At 47.8% G+C, this 20,696-nt stretch overlaps 1 protein-coding gene across 1 annotated transcript in view; it reads right to left on the bottom strand.

Moving 5' to 3' along the window:
• Positions 1-10,303: 10,303 nt before the first annotated feature.
• The window catches only part of LOC138521214 (protein mono-ADP-ribosyltransferase PARP12-like), a 693,870-nt gene continuing 683,477 nt past the window's right edge, over positions 10,304-20,696 (bottom strand). The window contains exon 10 of the mRNA XM_069633866.1: positions 10,304-12,472. Coding sequence (XP_069489967.1) covers positions 12,417-12,472 — 56 coding nt within the window. The 3' untranslated portion in view covers positions 10,304-12,416. The remainder of the gene's footprint in view (positions 12,473-20,696) is intronic.

The raw sequence follows: 20,696 nt of genomic DNA, 5'->3' as shown, positions 1-20,696 counted from the left end.
CCCGACGGATCTCCTAAGGCCTTCTGGTATCGGTAGTTTCACGCAAAGGGTAATCAACCAGTATCTCGCCAGTGAGCACTCACGTGGTGCCGTACCCCTCTGCAGCTGGTTTTCCCATAAAATGTTAAGTTCTTTGGACTTCTCTTAATTTGTCCTTTGCCACTTTCATTCAACACAGTTCGGTTTCTTATCGGTTCTCTCCTCGACTCATGGGCTATGATGAACCACTTGGCTTTTCTCGTCTCTGGAGTCCAGGATGGTACCACGGTAGCAAGCGCCTCTCCCGGTCCTTCTTATCAGTGTAGGAGGGCTTTGTGTACCGTTGACATCTGCTGCAACACACGCGGGCCATTGTTAGTGGTCTTATAATTACTTCCAGAGAGGCTTTGCAGGTTTGGGTCAGAAAGGGCAAGGTTACTTCTCTCTTTGTCACCCCTTCAGTTCTTGCCGCCTTTCTCCTCATCTTGAACTGCCTTACTGGGATAGCTGTGTCATTGTGAGGCCTGCTTTGCTCATGGTGTGCTCTCATGCTCCACCTTTTATCCCTGTGGGGAAGAGAAAGGGCCATCGGATGTCTGTGATTCTGGTAGATTGCCTGACCCTTGTGTTTTGACATGTCAGGTAAACAGCTCTGGTGTTAGTCAGTTGTCTTTCATGGTGTGAGAAAGTGTTTGTGTCGGGAAAGGGAGGGGGGGCTAGAGTTAGAATATCCTACGTGGTAGGATGGGGAAAAGGTGTTATGAGAAGGGGAATACCGCGTCTCATCCGTCGGTGTCCCACTTCCACTCCCCTAGGTCCTCCCACACTGGTCCACCCCAGGAACTGGATCCAATACTGATAGCCGTGTCCTGGCCACCTGGGTGACAGATCCCGGGGACAAGTCAGGGAAACACCTTCAGGTTTCTCACACGTCAGTGAACAAAAACAAGTGGCCCAGATATGTGATGTCATCAATGACATTTGTAATGTCATCTTTCATATACTGGGTGTTTGTCTAAACAGTGCACGGTGGTGGCGCGAGTTATGGTTGCTTAGCTTACCATAACTGGTGAATTTCTGTCGGTTTTTGGTTTTACTTGTAACTAACATCCTTTTCACAAAGTTATTTCATTGAATTTCATTGGTTTTTATTAGTACAACTTAACCATAATGTCCCTTTAACAAAGTTTTTTCAGTAAATATATATATGACATGCATTACTCACCGTAATAGCATTTCTGATGATTGTATCTACTTAGATTCACATGATGTGTATATAGTCCGACATCAACGATCTTCCTCCCCCAATTTATTGCAAGAATTCAAAACCAAAAGAGCCAGAGGATTAGGCAGATCTTTCCAGGCATTTGCTCCTTCCTTCTGAAACGCCCTTCCACCATCTGTCAGAGGGATTTCAAACTTGAGTCATTTGCAGAAACTCACTGAAGACACATCTATCCAGCTAAACCTGTGGACTTTATTCTTTTTCACCCAGGGCACTCTAGATTGCCTATTGTCCTGTTACTTTGTCCACTTTGCATCCATGTCTTGCCCTGATGCCTGCAAATTTTCAGCGCTATAGAAATAAATAAATAAGATAGTGGAAATCGCAGAGTATTGCATCTTTCAAAGATCAAAATGGGATGTCAACATAGGCGTGACTGTAATACTATTCCTAACGTGACGTGTAGTGTACCCAAAATCCCTCGCGTGTCGAGGTCCCTCTCATTGTGTTTTTTTCTGCTGTGAAGGAGCCTATAGTCAGCGTGAACGAGTACAGAAGAGAGAATGTGTAAGAAGTCCATGTTCCTTCTATTCCACGAGGGGAGGAACAGGTGGGCGCATGTGAATCTAAGCAGATACAATCATCAGAAAGGCTATTACGATGAGTAATGCATTTACTTCTGATGATTGTGAATCTGCTTAGAATCACATGCTGTCCATAGACTAGCGAGCAGCACCCAGAGATGGTGGTGGGATGTGGAAGGAACAGTAGCAAAGAGATGAGATATCTTAGCCCCGCTTGTCCCACCTGAGAATCAGACCTAGAGTGTGTGTATATAGGCGGTAGTGTTGTGTAATGGTGTGTACAGAACTCCAGGTTGCTTCTTTGCAAATGGAATCAAGAGGAACATTTGCAATGAATGCTATGGTAGCCCCTGTGCTTCGAGTAGAGTGCGCTCTAGGCATGAAGGGTAGATTTCTCTTGGCAAGAGTGTAACAGTGTGGTGCAGTTTACAATCCACTTACAAATAGCTGATTTAGAGATATGGGTCCCTTCTCGACCAGCTGCCACTGAGATAGATTACCGCTCTCCTTACATCCAGTGTGTGGAGGATTCTTTGCACCACGTTAGTGGGGTTCTGGAAAAAGGTGGGTAGTTCTATGGACTGGTTTACATGGAACTTGAAGATAAATGTGGGAGCAAAGTAAGGGTGTGTGCGCAAAACCACCTTGTCTTTGTGAATCGTGACAAATAGGTCTTCAACTGAAAGGGCCTGCAGTTCACTAACTCTCCTTATAGAAGTGATAGCCACCAGAAATGTGGTCTTGTAGTTGAGTGCTTTAAGGCTAGCCTTGTGCATAGGTTCAAAGGGAGGTCCCATTAGTCTGGAAAGAACAACATTCAGGTCCTACCCGGGAGCTGGGTTGGAAAAAGGGGGATGAAGTCTTTTTACCCCTTCCATAAAGGCTTTGATTACAGGAATTTTCCACCATGAAACCTTGCTCTGGGACGTGGTGTATGCCGAAAGCGTGGCTAAGTGGACTTTAAGAGAATTGAAAACGAGTCCTGAATCTAACAGGTGAGTTAGGTAGAGGATGATTTATTTAGGTGAGCATTCAATAGCATTGATGCCCTTGCCATTACACCAGATGACAAAGCGCTTCCATTTGCTGGAGTAACAATGCCTGTGTTAGGTTTCTGTGCTTCTCCGAGTATGTCCAAGCATCTTTGAGGGAGCTGAAGGTGCCCAAACTCTATGACATCAGGAGCCAGGCTGCTAAATTGAGAGTTTGAGGGCATGGATGTAGTGTTTCCCCCTGGTCTTGAGACAGCACGTTGTACGGCATGGCAGCTTCCTGGGAGGGGAGACTGACATTGCCATGAGATGGAAGAACCAAGGCTGGCGGGCCGACATAGGGGCCAGCAGAATTATCCTGACTGGTTCTTGGTGCATCTTGTGCACTACTCTGTTGAGCAGGGGAATCGGAGGAAAAGTGTAGACAAATTTCCCGGACCATGTTATCAAGACTGTTTCCCTTGGAACGTTTCTGAGGGCACCTGGAGGCGTAATCTGGGCACTTGGTGTTCTCCAGAGTGGCAAATAATTTGATCTCTGGGAAGCGCCATTCGTGATCTTCGGGTAGGGGGAAGTCTCTGCTGAGTATGTCCGCCAGAAGATTGAGTTCCCCTGGAACATATTGTGAAAGGAGGAACATGTTGTGTTTGAGAGCCCACTTGTATATGTTCTGGGGCATTTTAGACAGCCCTATAGAGTGAGTTCACCCTGATTTGTTTAAGTAATACATGGCGCGAGGACTAGAACTGTCTTCCGCTGGAGGTGTGTCTGGAAGGCCTTCAGGGCCTTGAACACTGCTAGCAGTTACAACGGGTTGATGTGATTGGATGCTACCGCTGGGGACCACACGCTGTCTTTTGAGGGAGGTGGGCGCCCTGCCCCGGCAGCGATGCGTCTTTGGTGAGAGTGACTTCTACTGCGGGGTGGTGAAGGTTTTCCCAGGCAGAAGGTTTCCCCTTGACCACCACTGCAGAAACTGAAAAAGGGCTGCCGAGACAACCACTATTGTCCCGCTGGCCTTACACCATTGGCTCGAGAGCCACTCTTGCATGGGTCATGCGCAGGTGAGTGTGAGGAACTAGGTAGACGCAGGAAGCCATCATCCCCAACAGTCGCATGGCTTTGTGAATGGTCACCTGGTGACTGGCTATTTAGTGAGGGGTCTGGAACAGCACGTTTTGAACCCTCTCGTTGGAGGGAAAGACAAGGCTGTCTTTGGTCCAGATTAGAGGCCCCAGAAACTGTTTGACTTGATTGGGGTCTAGACTGGATTTTTTCTTGTTGATAGAGAAATCTAGATTTAAGAGATCTACCGTCTTCTGGGTATTTGTTTGGCATGTTCTGTACGAATCCTCTGTTATGAGCCAGTCGTCGAGGTAAGGATAGACTTTGATGGGCTGCCTGCAGAGGTGAGCAGCTTCTACTGCCAGTACCTTTGTGAATACCCGTGGTGTTGAGCCAATACCGAAGGGAAAGAACCTTGAATTGATAGTGGGTGTCCTCTATCATGAACCTGAGGTACTTTCTGTGTGCTAGCAACATTGAAATATGAAAGTATGCATATTTCAAGTCCAATGTGGCCATGTAATCCCCCTGCTGCAGCAGTGGGATTACCTCCTGCAGTGTTGTCATCCTGAACTTTTGAGGTTTGACATACTTGTTTGCCGGGCGCAGGTCTATAACAGGGCGCATGGTGAGATCCTTTTTGGGTACAAGGAAGTACACTGAATAAATAACGTGTTTACCTGGAGAATGGGGATGACTTCTATGGCGCCTTTTCCAGCAAGACCAGAACTTCGTCCAGCAGGATGTGCAGGTGTTCTGGCAACAGGCGTCTGCTTCTTGGTGGGTGGTATTGAGGTGGCCAGAGAAAAATCGATACAGTACCTGTGGGCAAAGGTCTTTAGTACCCACCGGTCTGATGTAATCCCCTCACAGGAGTGGATGAATGATGACAAGCAACCCCTGACCAGGAAAGCATGGAAGGGGACCCAAACCAGCGATTCATTCTGAGGTGGAGGCCGGGGAGCCTCTAGGAGTACAGTTCCTGCCTATGTAAGCACCTCTTTGTTGATATTGGCTGTTACCAGAAGAGCCATATTGTCCCCGGGGAGAGTGGGAAAAAGATTGCCCACGAAAGGACAGGTGGGAGTTAGAGCCGCCACGCTGGTGGAAGGGTTTAGCAGTGATCTCGCTAAGCGACTTTAGTGTTTTGTGTTCTTTCTTTGTCGTCCCCAGGGCATCATCAACAGCCTTCCCAAAAAGGTTGGAGTCCTTCACTTGCTTGCTGATCAGAAGGCCTGAATTTCAGGTTTAAAGCCAGAGTTCTTGAGCCAAGCGTGTCTTTTAAGTAAGGTCCCCTGGGCTAGGATGCGTCCAGCAGTCTCAGCCGAGTCCAGAGTGTTCTTCAATATGTTAGGGGTGACTTGTCTGGCTTCAGCAGGTGTGATCGGGTGGGTTCTGGAACATCTTGAAGGCCATTCTGGACTAGGCTCTATTGCACAACACTGTAACTTGCCAGGAGAGTGATATTATTTGCAATCCTTGTGGAGTAGGCCGCAGAGGCGGTGATCAGTTTACCGAGGGCATAAAGCTTTTTACAGCCTTTGTCCGGAGGGGCTTCTGCCAAATACAGTGGAACCCTCGCCCTATTCAGAGTGGTAGTGACCACCAAGGAATCTGGTGTAGCATGACCCCTCATGTAGAGTGGTCAGGGACTACACCGAGGCCTTAGGTGCTTGTGCGCCCCTGGACGGTGTGTCAACTGTGTGTTTTTTAGGGTGAACACCCTTTCCAGAGAGATGCCGAGTCGCATGCCGCGAAGAAAGATGCGCGGAGGGTGCCCAAGCGCGAGGTTCGGAAGTCGCCGAAGTTTTCAGCAGCCCTGTTGCCGTTGTGCGCTTCTTCGAAGAGGGCTTAGGGGTTGTGTGTTTTTGTATTTGTGGGGCGTGGGTGCCCTTGTCGCCAGGGTAAGAACTCCCCTGTCTGTCGGGTATGGGCATTTGGGAGCCTGAAGGCTCTGCCGAAAGGTCGATGGCTTCCCGTTCAGAGCCATGGCTGCCAATGGATTCTTTGTTGTCCGAAGCGATGGCGCCAACGGCGGAATGGCTTTCGGCGTGCATAGCATAGGCCACCCACTATTTAGTCCGCCCGTCTTTCAACGTTTTCGGTCAAAAGAGCTTACACGACTTGCATGAGTGGTCTTGAGGAAGATACCGATTGCAACGGCGATGGATGTCCTTCCAAGGAAGCTTGCTGTTACACGACGGGCAAAATTTAAAGGGCGTCCTCTCTATAGCAGAGGGTAACGTCAGCCATACCAAAAGAGAAAGAGAGAGGAAAAGGAAATACATTCTTAGAGAAGAATAAACCCAGGTTCCCACTCTCCCAACTGTAAGTGCCTGGCCGGTCGTCGAGCAGTTCAAAATGTCTTCGGTGGCAGGAAGCCCACGAGGAAGTAGTCGAGAAGATTAGTCAGGATACTAGACGACCGTAGGTCACGGGGACAAAGTTAGCAATATTAACTCTTGCGAGCTCCGCATAGGCAACCAACTTGGTTGGCGGAAAAAAACAATCTGAGAGACCTCAATGCGTGAGGGATTTTGGGTACACTACACATCACGTTAGGGATAGTGTTACTGTCAAGCCCATGTCGATGTTCCCTTTTGATCTTCGAAAGAAAGATTCAATAGTCCGCAATTTCCACTAGATGGACTATATACACAGCATGTGATTCAAAGCAGATTCACATGCATCAGAAATATACATATTCACTGAAAAAATGTTAAAGTTTAGTTAAGTTGCCCAAATTGATTGCAAAAAAAAACCCTAAAATTCAGCGCATTTGGGAAGTTATGACCAGCTTAACTCGGCAAAATGTCAGCCAAAACCCATCGTACGAGTCAAAAGTTATTAGCAAATAATATTTCGGATTTCCTATGGTACTCAACATGACACTTAAATATAGTGCCTTGGTTGCTGCACTATAATATATGGTCTAAATTATGAGTCTGATGCTTTAGTGTAGCAATGGGTACTATATGCTTGGATTCCATTAGCCTTCAATGAAGCATGATATCACTGCATGTGAGGATTTCAGGTATATGAATCAATTATAAAGATATGTAGTTTATGTGCCTCTCTCATGTAAAGTATCAAAACATGCTGTTGTTGGCTAAGTAATGTCACCATTATTAATTGCATTAAAATGTTGTATAATATTCCAGTCAGACTGCTGTCCCGCACAAAAAGACAACTAATTTCTCAGTGCGTCCCTTAAAAGCTACTTAAATACATTAACAATAAGACAATGAAATGAGAAGTCATTTTAAAAAGAAGCATAATACTCTTGGTTAATGAGCCGGAAAAAACTGTCTTGAAGCTGTAGTTAGGATTAATGTCTTTAATAGGAAACATAATACTTTGAATAAAGAGAGGTAAACGTTGTTTTTCAAAAAAGCACACCGGCAGTAAACAATCATCAAAGATTGTATCTTTATTAGCCTACCACATATTCTCCTTTGCAAGGTTTCATGACAACACAAGTAGGCTCTTATTTCATTAAAGGCATGGTCTAGTAAAAAAATGTATTTAAAAAATAGATAGGCAACATAAAAAAAAAATACTAGCATTCTCTTTTTTAAAACTTCCTATGTAAAATTTTGAGCTATTCAAGCTCAAAATTCGCAAAAGCAAGCACATGGGCGCATCCATTTTGTGAAATGGATGCCCTCCTGTGCTGGCTTTTGCTTTTGCGGCACTAATGAAGGAAAAGCCAGCCAGCTGTAGTAAACAAAAGCTACCGCTGGGTGGCTTTCCCTTCATTAGTGCTGTACGCGGAGGACGGGGACCGGAGACCAGAGCAGGAAAGCTGCAGCTGAATCTCGGTAAGTGCTATTTATTTAAAAAAAAAAAATAAGCACTAGCTGCGTTTTTTTTTCTAAGTTTTCCGGGCTGGAGGAGCCCGGAAAACTTAGAAATAAAACCGCAGCTTTAAAAACGTTGTATTTATGTTTGCGGTCGCTTTTGAAGCGACTGCAAACATAAATACGTTATTGTGTTGGAAAACGCTGCGGTTTTTCTTTCCAAGTTTCTCAGGCTCCTCTGGCTCGGAGGAGCCTGAGAAACTCGGAAAGAAAAACCGCAGCGTTTTCCAACACAACCGCGTTGTTTCTGCCTGAATCTGCTTTCCCATTTGGGGCTCTCGGGCTCCTCCGAGAGCCCCAAATGGGAAATCAGCTGTAGGCAGAAACACTATGCGGCATGTAAACACAACCGCGTTGTGTTTCTGCCTGCTGTGGCTATCGCTTTGGGTCTCCGGTGCTCCCCAAAGTGATAGCCACAGCAGGCAGAAACACAACGCGGTTGTGTTGGAAAACGCTGCGGTTTTTCTTTCCGTGTTTCTCAGGCTCCTCCAAGCCGGAGGAGCCTGAGAAACTTGGAAAGAAAAACCGCAGCGTTTTCCAACATAAATGCAACGTTTTTAAAGCTGCGGTTTTATTTCTAAGTTTTCCGGCTCCTCCAGCCCAGAAAACTTAGAAAAAAAACCACAGCTAGTGCTTATTTTTTAAAAAAATAAATAGCACTTACCGAGATTCAGCTGCAGCTTTCCTGCTCTGGTCTCCGGTCCCCGTCTTCCGCGTACAGCACTAATGAAGGGAAAGCCACCCAGCGGTAGCTTTTGTTTACTACAGCTGGCTGGCTTTTCCTTCATTAGTGCCGCAAAAGCAAAAGCCAGCACAGTAGGGCATCCATTTCACAAAATGGATGCGCCCATGTGCTTGCGTTTGCGAATTTTGAGCTTGAATAGCTCAAATTTTACATAGGAAGTTTTAAAAAAGAGAATGCTAGCATTTTTTTTTTATGTTGCCTATCTATTTTTTAAATAAAAATGTTTACTAGACCATGTCTTTAAGCTCATTCAACTGAGAGAAGTCTGAGAGAAGTCAGCCATGAATGCACTGTTTATAGAAAGGAATAGCTGTGGAACTGTGGCAGGAAAGATGGCAATGTGCCACATGACTAGAAATAGAAGAGACGTTTGTCATCAAAAGCAGAATCAGCCCAGTGTCAGCATTTCCGAGCAAGTTGTAGCAGCAATTCTAACGTGCGCTTATAGCAGATCAAAATCCCAATGTTTTTTCCGTTATTTAAACTAATAAGGACTGAAGTTGTTTCTGCCTACTGGTCGGTTGGCTACGGCGGCTTTCATTCACTTACGGCTGGACATAGGAACATGATATTTTCATCTGCTGCTTCAAGTCCTATGGCAAAGAAAGCACTGGTCAAGTGTACATAGTAATCAGGGAGTCACAGTCACTATGGGAGAGGAGAATTAGCAGGCCCTTCAGTAGACCCGGAGGTATTAGCTCACCTGGACTGTGCTGGGTGATCTTATACCTTGAAGAGTCTTTGGTATCATAATACACCATAAAGATGAAAGGGGTTTGTGCGAGAACACATGTGCGTGGATGTGTGCTTGCACTTGTGTTGGAGTGAGTGATAAGATTGCCATGTAAACAGTAAACATTAAAACATAATATTGCAAGTCAGGCAACCCCTAGTGGTCTATGTTCCTGGAACACAGGTTGCAGCAGACATAGTGGACGTTGGCCACTTCCCTCTATGGCTTTGCGTGGTGTAAACAAATAGAAATCATAGCCTAATCTCCAGACAGGGAGATTCCAATACTACAACCCCAAAACCCCAGATCGATGAATAACTTAAATGGCTTAGTTAGGAAAACATTGCTCATTGCTTTTGTGAATCTGAGGTACGTAGCTCTCTGGCAGTCAGGAGTGATCCACAGGATTATCCTGGTAATGCTGGCAGTTTAAATATTGGGAGGAAATGCAGTGTGGCTAAATATGTTCAGTTTTGAATGGGGAAGGGTTGGACTGTCGATCATGCATCGCACTCTGGATGATATCAGGACATGTAATCAAAGCACCTCATACCATTTCAGCCTCTACTATGAGATAGAGGCAACTATTATCAGTCCCTGTACACCGAGGAGAGCAGGGGCACTTTAAAAACACGGCCTACAGAGTACTCGTCCCACATTCAGAACAGCTATGAAGTGCAGTGTATGAGTGCTTGATTGGCCTCCCCTGTCCAGTCACTGGTGGTGATTCAGATACAAGAATGTTCTCACCAATAACATTTATAGAATGCGTATCTAAGCTTAAAGGTCGCAATATAATCTAACATTTGTGGTCAAAATTAAGCAAATGCACCCAGCAATAATTTTCCTACTTGTGGAAAGTAGCAGAAAGGTTTTACATCAGTCCCGATCACATAAGGTTTTTTGAAATGCCATGAAATGGTTTTCCCAGTTTCTTGTCAGTTTTAAAGGGACCAGAACAAATGGGCTTGGCTGCAAATGTATTAGAGGCCCTATTATTAAGCAGCTTAAACCAAGACAACAAAACCGAGCACACATACAGATTCTGTTTTCTGTTTGTGCAAACAGGACCAAAGAAAACATGTATTTCTACTTTGTCATTATGAAAGATGGGACTGAGTCTAAATCAATTTCTTTTTATGTCATCGAATAAACATAGGTATAACAGTACAGGGATCCCGTACACCAGTAAGGAACTTGGGAGCAAATCGTTATAAAAACAAAACTGTTGCTTCTGTATATAAAAATTTAAACTAAAATGATTTATACCTTTATGGTGAAGGTTAATAGCATTAATTGGCACTCGGGGGGGGGGGGGGGGGGGGGGGGGGGGGAATGGGGCGCAGCAAATCAGGTTCCACGGATTACAGGCTAAAAGCTGCAATCTCAGCCTGCGTTCCACAGAACCTGCAGGCTGCCATCTTTCCCGTGTCTTCTAGCCATATCAATTTGTTTTTAAAATCCTAACCCCCCTCCCCACTTACCTGACTGATGCTGCGGCACCTGCTGGTGCAGCAGCTTCCCTTTTCTAGGTCATCATGGTCATAGAAGAGGGGCTCTGTACGGAGTCCCGCCTTCTATTGCCATGGCAGCCATCTTGGTAAAGTATTTTCCTTCATTTAATGGGATGCGCAAGGTGTCCTGTTGAATGAAGGAAAATGCTTTTTTTAGCACCACGGGTTACCGTTTTGGTAACCTGGGGTGCTAAAGGCATTGTTCCCTTGTTCCAAGGGCTGAACGTGGGGTAACGGCCCAGTGGCCTCGGTATAGGCCCTTGCTTCGCTTGGGCCTATAACTTGGGCTGCTGGGCTGTTACCCCCTGTTCCAGCCCTTGGAACAGGGATTAACATCATATTAATCTTTCTTTAATTCAAGCTCTAAGAGTCTAACGAAGAATCTGACAATCACTACTTCATTAATAGTTTCTTGAATTTAATTCATGGTATAGCAAATGTTAATTCAGTGTATACAAAGGTCCATCTATCTCACAAAGATAAGAGAAAAATTATATCCAAAAGTGCACACATCACATCTAAAAACATCCAAACATTCCAAAAGAAAAAGGCAAACGATAAAAGTCTGGTTGATTCTATAATGCTATCTAATTCCTTTATAACTATGTTTTGACATAATCTAATTAACCTGTGAACGCTGTGTAACAAATAATGGCACAAGAGTAATTTAGTTACAAGGCGTATAACATTCAAGAAACTATTGATTGTCAGATTCTTTGTTTCACTCTTCGGGATTGAATTAAAGGAATAATGAATGCTATTAACCAGTGAATTGGTTGAATTTTTTATATTCAGTAGGAACAGTTCTTTGTTTTTACCGAATAAACACAGAACACAAATTAGACTGCTTCATGTTTGTCCCAATGCAAAAATCTTCATGTAGTAGGGACTGGAGTGAAACAAATATGCCCCATTCCTACAGCAAAACTGCTGTGAAGTGTAATTGCTCAATTTGTTTGCACTTGTGCAAATGAGATAATCTCGCCTGGTTTGCCCTCAGGGAACCTCGGTCAAGAAAATATATCCACTTCATTTCACACAGAATCGCGAGTAAATGCACTAGACACTATGCCAGTTTGTAAAAGCAAAAGTTTGGCAAAGTTGCGAATTTAGACCTTTGACAATGAATGTACAGGGTCTAAATTCACAATTTTGTCAAACATTTGCTTTTATAACCTTTGACACTTCGTTACAGGCATGATGCTGCATTTGATTGGGAAGTGCTGTGTGCCTCAAAAGATGCTTCTCTTGCCATTGTTTTATTGCCATTGTTACCATGCTGTGATTGGTTTTGAGAAATAGTTCTCTGGAAGTTCCTGTTTCTGGATAGTTGCTCTGAACATTATACTGTGATCCATGGTGAGAGAGGCTGTGCCCTTCATGCCATAGAAAAACATATCCTCTTTGACTAGGAGACAAAAGCAGATCTGATGGTAATGCAAATCTTAATTGACAATCACATTATGATAAAGAAGCAAAGGTGGGCCCTTAGCAAAGAGGTCAAAAGCATCACAGATAGTCAAAGCAAATGAAAAGCGTAGTGCGCAAGTGTAGAGATGACGGTCAAGCCAAGCAACGATGAAACCACACTGGAAGTGGTCTTGTGAAGCATGACCCTCGCTTTGCTTTAGCACTTGAACATTGTTCATCCTGTGGGCACTTGGCTTGAGAAGATGGCAACATCCAACTAGCTTGGCACCATTTTGTTCACCTCTGTTCTTACACTCGTTGAACTCTTCGGACCTTGTTAGTCGTGAGGTTAGTTTGAGTCATGGCTGAAATGAGAAATCAATAAAACTGTTATAGTTACACACTGAGGTACAAAATAATGCATGTTACACAAAATATATTTACACACATTAAACCAACCTGATGTGTGGCCAATTAGAAATGTAGCACATATGACAAGGAAAAGCATTGCTAGGTCACTGAAAAAAGACACAATGTGTTGTGTATGGAATTACCCGCCTAAAGCCATGGATACACAACAGGGCTGCATCCTCGCAACCCTCTCTACAAAGCCACGTCGCTGCACTCATCTGTGTTTTGTGCACTTTGACCGATCTGCCTGCCTCTCTGGACTGAAGCCTGACTTGCGTGGAGTGCAGGAGCAGAGTGTGGTCTGTTGTGGCTAATTCGAAAATGCAGCGTGAAGCAGTGTTTCTTCAGTGGTTACTATGGCTCAGGTGGAGCCATTCTCCAGACAAGCTTCATTAGTGCAACTCCAGAGGTTTGAGCGTGGAGTGCAGGAGCAGAGTGTGGTCCACTGGGTACCAGAGGACATTTGAATTGTAACCTCCATTCCCTTGACCCTAGCGAGTTGAGTTTGTGAATAACGGACCCACGGTTAGTTCAAGCGGTGGGACCAACGGACGACAGGTGCTCGGGAGCTTGATTGGTGTGTGAGAAAGAAAAAACTATGGACGTGGCAGGGGCTTCCCGTACCAGGTATAAGTTACGCTTGCTAAGTGATAGTATTTATTTTTATTTTTTTTATTTAACATTTATCAAGCGCTCACACAGCCAGCAGGCATCGAGGCGCTGTTACAGGAATTGTTTGTTTTTCTTAGTTGCGTAATTGTGGGGTTTTTTTTGTCTTAGTTACGTATTTATAACGCGCTTAAACACCCAGAGGTTTCTAAGCGCGGACCCGGGGATCGAACCGGTTGTTGCTTCGTGTCGTCTTGCTTCCAAGAAGCGCACGCTTCCGCTGAGCTATCCTTCCGGGACGTCATCAAAGCACCCCAAAACTAGTATAGCAAGCAACTCGAGATGCCAGCATACAATTTGCAGTGGCAAGTCTATTGTTCAGGTAGAGGAAGCTGAGCTCCATTGTGCCCCTTTGAACAGTAAGGATACAGCGGACACAGTTGGTGGCGTGTTCAATGAGATTAGTCAGCTTCCCAACACGGCTAACGCTACTAGCAAAGAGGTGGTGGTGGTGGGAAGGTCTCTTGATTCCCGCAAGTGACTCCAGCGTTGTGGGGAGCATTGGTAACATTGTGACGCATGCTCAAATAGCTTGTGTGAGGGACAAGACTTTGTATACAAGCGACAAGGGTGTAACAAACTCATTGCCATTTCAAAGATAGATTTGAAATGGGGGACAATTGCAGCTTCTATTGCACATCCAGCCTTATCTGATTGGGTATCTCTGAGGCCAATATTGCACAATGAGGCAAAGACTGGCTTTGATCTTGAGACTTGGGTACAGGTGTGAGCCACAAAACTTGTGGCTGCCTCTTACCTCGACTGTTCACAAAAATCTAAATCCTCCTCTGTCTAAGAGGACAATGGAGTTACCCCCAAAACAACACTTCTTTTATAAAGGTGCCAACGAGAATGGCAAGAAGGCCATCTCAACGAAACTGCCAATGATGTCCAAACCAGCAGAAGGTCCGGCTTTAGAGATTGCAGACTCAGTTATGCCAGAAACTATGCAGCAAATGAAACATCAAATAGGAGAGGCATGTTACCTACAGCTATCCCCTTGCACGCTAGTCCTACTATTAATCTAGATCCAGCAACGCGCCCCGCAAGTGCTTTAATTGGGGAGGAGGGACAGTGTAGAAGTGAATCCTAAAGCCTGCAGAACACAGGCAACCATGGGCTGGCGGCCTCTTTGATAGAAGAGATTGTGAGGATTACGGAAATAATGGAATCTGACTTAAACTCATTGTGAGATCTGAACAATAGGCCCTGTACTGGCGAAAGAGAATTAATATTTTCCTCATGGCACTGTCTGAGGGCCCTCATCGGGGGAATATTGTCACAAACAAGAAAGGGATCAAGATGGAATTCCCGCCATAGGACAGCTGACTTCAGCCCGTTGGACCACATGAGAACGGGTATTGACGCAGGGATTAAGTCTACACTGGCTCCATTCCTCAAATTAGATGAAGCACTGAATGAAAATGTAAAGGATCACTCAGCCATGCTGGCCATGCTCCACACCAAGCTGATTTTCATCGAAGGCTTTGTATCGGCAGTGCAGGGAAACCTTGATAAAAACTCGGAACAGACTCCCGTTCCAAAGTCTTTTGGACCCTATAATGCAGGAGCGCAATGATCGAAAAGAGCACAGATTGTGCTCAGAGGAGTCAAAAAGAGTGGAATCTACCTCTTCAAAGCCCATGTCTAATTCTTTGAATCCAAACTCACATGAATCTGAGCAGAGCGTTAGACAACCCTGTTGTGGGAGAATCAAACCTCCATTGACTAAGATCAGAAGGGGATGCTATAACCACTGCACCGCCTATCTCAATTGTTGACGCTCTCCAAGAACTCCCATCTATTGAGACACTGACTCATGAAATGGGTTTAATAATCACGGTTGATTCGCCTCATAATACATCAATAGTGAGAGACTATCCCATTTTTATGGGGGAAGAAAAAGGAAATGAGTGTCAAAACAACCTCAATCAAATGATTCAAGGACATTTTTAAAGGAGTCTGAGGATCCTTTAAGTCCGAAAGAACCATCGATGAGTAAAGGAAAGTCAGCTAAACTGATTGAGGGAGTGTTCGACCTTGTGGGTAGAGATGAAAACCTCAGGCTCTAACCACAAGAACGGTAACAAAAAGGTCAACTCACCCACGGCTTAGATGCCGATCCAATTGAACCTTTAAACCCATTCAATTGAGGAGGAAATTGAGAGGGGCTTGATCGTGCAAGATCGACAAATTGCACTGCTAGAGTTAGATGTTCAGTTGTGTTCAACATCTGAAGAAGACATCCAGCCAAAGGCTGTAATTCACAAAGTAGAATCAGCTAAACACAATGCAACATTTAAAACACTGGAACAAAAATGACAGGCTGTAACCAAATTGCTGATTACTCAAGGAAAATGCAAATGCTTAATAACTGGCCTTAATGTGACATTTGAAACCCTAGAGCAAAAACACCCGGTGACAATGAAGTTATGTGCGGGAAAATAAATAAATCCATCAAGACCTGGCTGCATAGAGGATCCAGGTTACCAACAAAGATTGGGACGAAAGCCGCATATTTCAAAATTGTTGCATTAGGTCAAAAAGATAGTTAAATATAAAGGATGCTCTAGTGTTAAATTGTGGAAATGTCTTGAGGTTGCTCCACCATATGCCTAAATTAAGGTCAATAGGTACTAGGGATAACGAGTTGGTGGAATGTCCTAACGATAACCAGCAAATAGGGTGTTGCTGCATTTGTCATCTAATTTGATAAAATAAATACTTTTGCAGGAAGCAGCAGGGTTACTCCACTTGGTTTTTACTTGAGGAAGCGTTACCCAGAATTGCACCCGGTCTTAGATAAGGAACAAGTTACTTACCTGTAACTGTTGTTCTCCAGCATGGGTCTGGCATGGATTCACATGCTCATGAATATTCCCCGTCGTCAGGCTGGGAATCCTCGGTAAAGAAAAAATCAGTATCAGTTTAGTTTCTGATCTGTCTTTCGTAGTAGTAACCAATCACTGATCTCTGCGTCATACTGACCACAGCCAATGACTGCCCTCTACCTAAGCCCCGCCTCTAGCAGCCATCTTCAGATTTGGTAGCACATGAAGTGGCAGTATGACCAAGTGAAGAGCCGGAGAGGGGTAGGCGGGAGGGTTCGCATGTGAATCCATGCCAGACCCATGCTGGAGAACAACAGTTACAGGTAAGTAACTTGTTCCTTCTCCAGCATGGGGTCTGGCATGGATTCACATGCTCATGAATAAAGAATACATAGCAGTGCACACATGCACAACCACGGGAGGTGGCAAAGGCTCAACATTAAGCATTACATCAAACTCAACATTAAGCAATTCTTACCTCCTCACCAGGCTCACCTTAGGCGAACAGGTTGCGCAGCACTGCTTGGCCGACCCTGGACTCCTCCCTGGAATCCCGATCGACGCAGTAGAATTTCGTGAAGGTGTGCGTCGACCTCCACGTAGCAGCCCTGCAGATGTCCAGCAAGGGCACACCAGATAGGAACGCCGTGGTAGCTGCGATCGCTCTGGTGGAATGGGCTCTCGGACGGCCAGGCAGCGGTCGGTTTGCCAACCGATGACAGTACATGATACAGCCGGAGAGCCATCTGGAAATGGAAGCCTTCGAGAGAGCCTTCCCCTGATTGACAGGTCCAAAGTTCACAAAGAGTTGTGACGTCTTCCGAAAACACTTCGTGCGGTCCACGTAGAACTTCAGCGCTCTAGCCACATCCAGCGAGTGCAAAGTCCTTTCAGCCGGCGACGAAGGCGACGGGAAGAAAACAGGCAACACCAAGGGTTCATTGAGGTGGAAGTCCGACGGCACCTTGGGCATGAAGGAGGGGTGCGTCCTGAGCACTACCCTCGTGTCGTGAAAAGTCAAGTACGGGGCCTTGCAGGAAAGGGCCTGGATCTCTCCCACCCGTCGTGCGGAGGTGATGGCCACAAGAAATGCTGTTTTCCACGACAAGAACTTCAACGGAGCCGAGTGCAGAGGCTCGAACGGAGGTCCCATGAGCTTGGTCAGCACCACGTTGAGCTCCCACGCCGGGGCCGGAGCCTTCACCGGCGGGAACGATCTGAACAGTCCCTTCATGAACTCTTTCACCAGACGATGAGACCACAAAGACGTCCGCCCCGTGGTTCTGGTGTATCGGGAGATCGCAGCAAGATGAATCTTGATGGACGCGTGCGCCAGTCCAGCTTTGGCCAGCGTCAGTAGGTACGGCAGTACTTGGGGAGCCGTAATCCGTAGAGGGTTAATCTTCTGTGCGTGGCACCAGACAGAGAACCTCTTCCATTTGTGCCCGTAGCATTTAAGAGTTGAGGACGCCCTGGCCTTTGCAAGAACCTCTCTGCAGTCGGCGGTATGTCGTATCCTCCAAACTCTAACGCTGCAGGAGCCAGGCCTGCAAGTTCAGCGACTTCAGGTCGTGATGGCGCCTCCTTCCCTGGAGAGAAGATCCGCGTCCACTGGCAGCTTGATTGACGGGGACGCTGACAAGTCCAGAAGGTCCGGGAACCATATCTGCCTCGGCCACGCAGGTGCGACGAGGATCATCCTGCACCGTGACCTCTTGAGCTGGTTGATGAGCCGGATCAGCAATGGCAATGGAGGGAACGGGTATAGAAACAGGCCCTCCCAGTGGAACGAGAAAGCATCGCCCATGCTCCTCGGCTGGGGAAACCTGCTGGCGAACCTCCGGCACTTGGAGTTCGTCGCCGTCGCGAACAGATCGATCTGGGGAGTGCCCCACCATCGGAAGAGGCGGTCCACTAGATCCTGTCGTAGTTCCCACTCGTGGCACGAGCGCAGCTCCCTGCTGAGTGAGTCGGCGATGGTGTTTTTTATCCCTGCCAGATGAAACGGCACCAGAAACATCCCTTGGGCGACGGCCCAATGCCACAGATCCTGCGCCTCCATGGACAGGGCTGGGGACCTGGTTCCGCCCTGTTTCCTGATGTAGAACATGGTGGTGGTGTTGTCGGTGAAGATCCTCACCACCTTGCCCTTGAGAGACGGAAGAAAGGACCTGAGGGCCCAAAACACTGCACGGAGCTCCAGGACGTTGATATGGAGAGACTTCTCCGTCGGGAGCCAAAGGCCTCTCGCGTGCAGATTTTCGGTGTGCGCTCCCCACCCTTCCAGGGAGGCATCCGTGGTCACTGTCTCCTGGTGGCCGGGGGTCTGGAAGTCCATGCCCGCCGTCAGATGCGCGCGGGTGCCCCACCACCGGATCGCTCGTCGGAAACTCTCGTCGAGTGTGATCCTCTCCTCGAAGCTGCCCATCGTCTGGATCCAGCGCGCGTCCAGGAACTCCTGCAACGGGCGCATCCGGAGCCTGCACAGGCGGATGAGTTAAATGCAAGAAGACATCATTCCGAGGAGGGACTTGATGGACCTCACTCTGGCCGCGTCCGCAACCAGCCTCCGCTGCACCTTGCCCAAGATGGCCCTCGTCCTTTCCTCCGACGGAGAGGCCAGAAGCGACACTGTGTCGAGCTTCGCTCCCAGAAACAGTGCGTCTTGCGCGGGCACCAGGTGGGACTTGGCGTAGTTTATGGAGAATCCCAGGTCCGTGAGAAGTTGGACGGTCCTTGCCGTGTGCTCCACGGCGAGTTCCTTCGTCTTTGCTCGGATGAGCCAGTTGTCCAGGTAGGGGTAGACGTGGCTCCCCTCTCGGCACAGCTGCGCCGCCACCGGTGCGAGGCACTTGGTGAACACCCTGGGTGCCGACCTCAATCCGAAGGGAAGGGCTTTGAACTGGTAGTGACGCCCTTGGACCACGAACCTGAGAAACTTTCGGTGTCCCTTTAGGATGGTAATATGGAAGTAGGCATCCTCCAAATCCAACGACGACAGGAAATCGCCCTCCTCCAGTTGACCCAGGACGTGTTGGAGGGTGACCATTCGGAACTTCTGTGCCTTGATGAATTTGTTCAGTCGTCGTAGGTCCAGGATGGGACGCCATCCTCCCGTCTTCTTCTTCACGAGGAAGTATCTTGAGTAAACTCCGGAGCCCCGAAGCCTCTTTGGGACGAGCTCGATGGCGCCCTTCTTGAGCATCGCCTTTACCTCCAAGAGAAGTTGAGGGACGTGATGTTCTTTCCTGGCCACAGGGGGGACGCGCGGGCACCTCTTTAGAAACTCGAGCGCGGGACCCTGAGCTAGGGCGTCCAGCACCCAACGGTCGGTGGAGATGGACTCCCACACGCTGACGAAGCTCGCCAGCCGGCCTCCCACCGGGGTGCTTCGGTGGGGGCCCGACCCCAGGGCCGGTTCAGTCCTGCTTCGACGAGGCCTTGCCGCCTTGTCCTCCTTGGCGACGACGGCGGGGTCTGCCTGACTTGCCTCGTCCCCTGTAAGCTTCCTGCGACGACGAACGGGCCGCTTGACGGTAGGTGGAAAATCCGCCGCCGGAACCTTTGGAGGCACCCTGTTTGCCTCTGCCGCTCCGAAAGGGCGGCCGCCGTTGCTGGGGAACCCCAAGAGCCCGGGCCGTCTCCGTGTCTGCCTTGATGGCTTGAAGGGAATCGTCCACTGTTTTCCCAAACAGGTTGTTTCCGTCGAACGGCATGTCCAAGACTCTGGTCTGCACGTCCTGACGGAAGTCAGTAGCCTTGAGCCATCCACGCCGCCTAAGGCACACGCCGTTGCCCAACTGGCGAAATCCAGTGTCAGCGATGTCCGTCGCAATCGTAATGGCGTGGTCCGACGCCACCTCTCCTTCCTGCAAGATCTCTAGGGCTTCCGCCCTCTTGCCGTCCGGTAGGAAGTCCAGCAGGGGGGCCAGTTTGTACCACAACTCCCTGTCGTAGCGGGCTACGATAGCCAAGGCGTTGGCCGCCTTAATCGTCGTCGCTGCAGACGAGATGACTCTGCGTCCCATCGTATCTAATTTCTTTCCCTCGCCGTCCGGCGGGGAGGTCGACGTAGAGGCCGCGCCCCCCCCCCGCTTTCTTCCTGGCCGCCGTGGAGACGACCGAGTCCGGGGTCGGCTGTGCCCGAAGGCACAAGGGGGCCGCGTCCGGGACCCGGTACTTCTTCTCGTACCGATCCCTTCTAGCCGGCGTCGTGGATGGGTTCTTGAGGAGGGCGAGGCCCTCATCCCAAATATCGTCCAGTAGAAGTACAGAGAGGACCGTCTTCCTCTTGGCCTCGCGCCGTTGATAAAGGAAACCTTCCTTCTTCTTCTCTTCCGGGCAGAGCTGGAAAAGCTCGGATACCCTGGCGATCATGGAGTGAAACGATCCAATCTCGTCGGGCCGGGAAGCCCGGGTGGGAGGTGACGACGGCAGATCCTCGTCGTAAACCTCGTTGTCCGTACCCGTCGCGGCCGTGTCAGTCCCCGTATCATCCCCACGAGTCGTGGACGGGGAGGAGGGCTGAACAGGGCGCGATGGCTGAAAAGGTGGTGGAGGATGAATCCTTCTTCTCTTAGGGGGAGGGCTCCCAGAAGGGCCTGGCTCCGGGTCCCCCGTCGGGAGCGGTTCCTCCGCTGGTGGTAACGGCAGTCTCGTCCTTATCTCCGAGCACAAG

This window comes from Ambystoma mexicanum, chromosome 13 (genome assembly GCF_040938575.1).
Source record: "Ambystoma mexicanum isolate Mex_15411 chromosome 13, UKY_AmexF1_1, whole genome shotgun sequence".
In the NCBI taxonomy this organism is placed as follows: domain Eukaryota; kingdom Metazoa; phylum Chordata; class Amphibia; order Caudata; family Ambystomatidae; genus Ambystoma; species Ambystoma mexicanum.
This window is presented reverse-complemented; position numbering and strand designations above follow the sequence as displayed.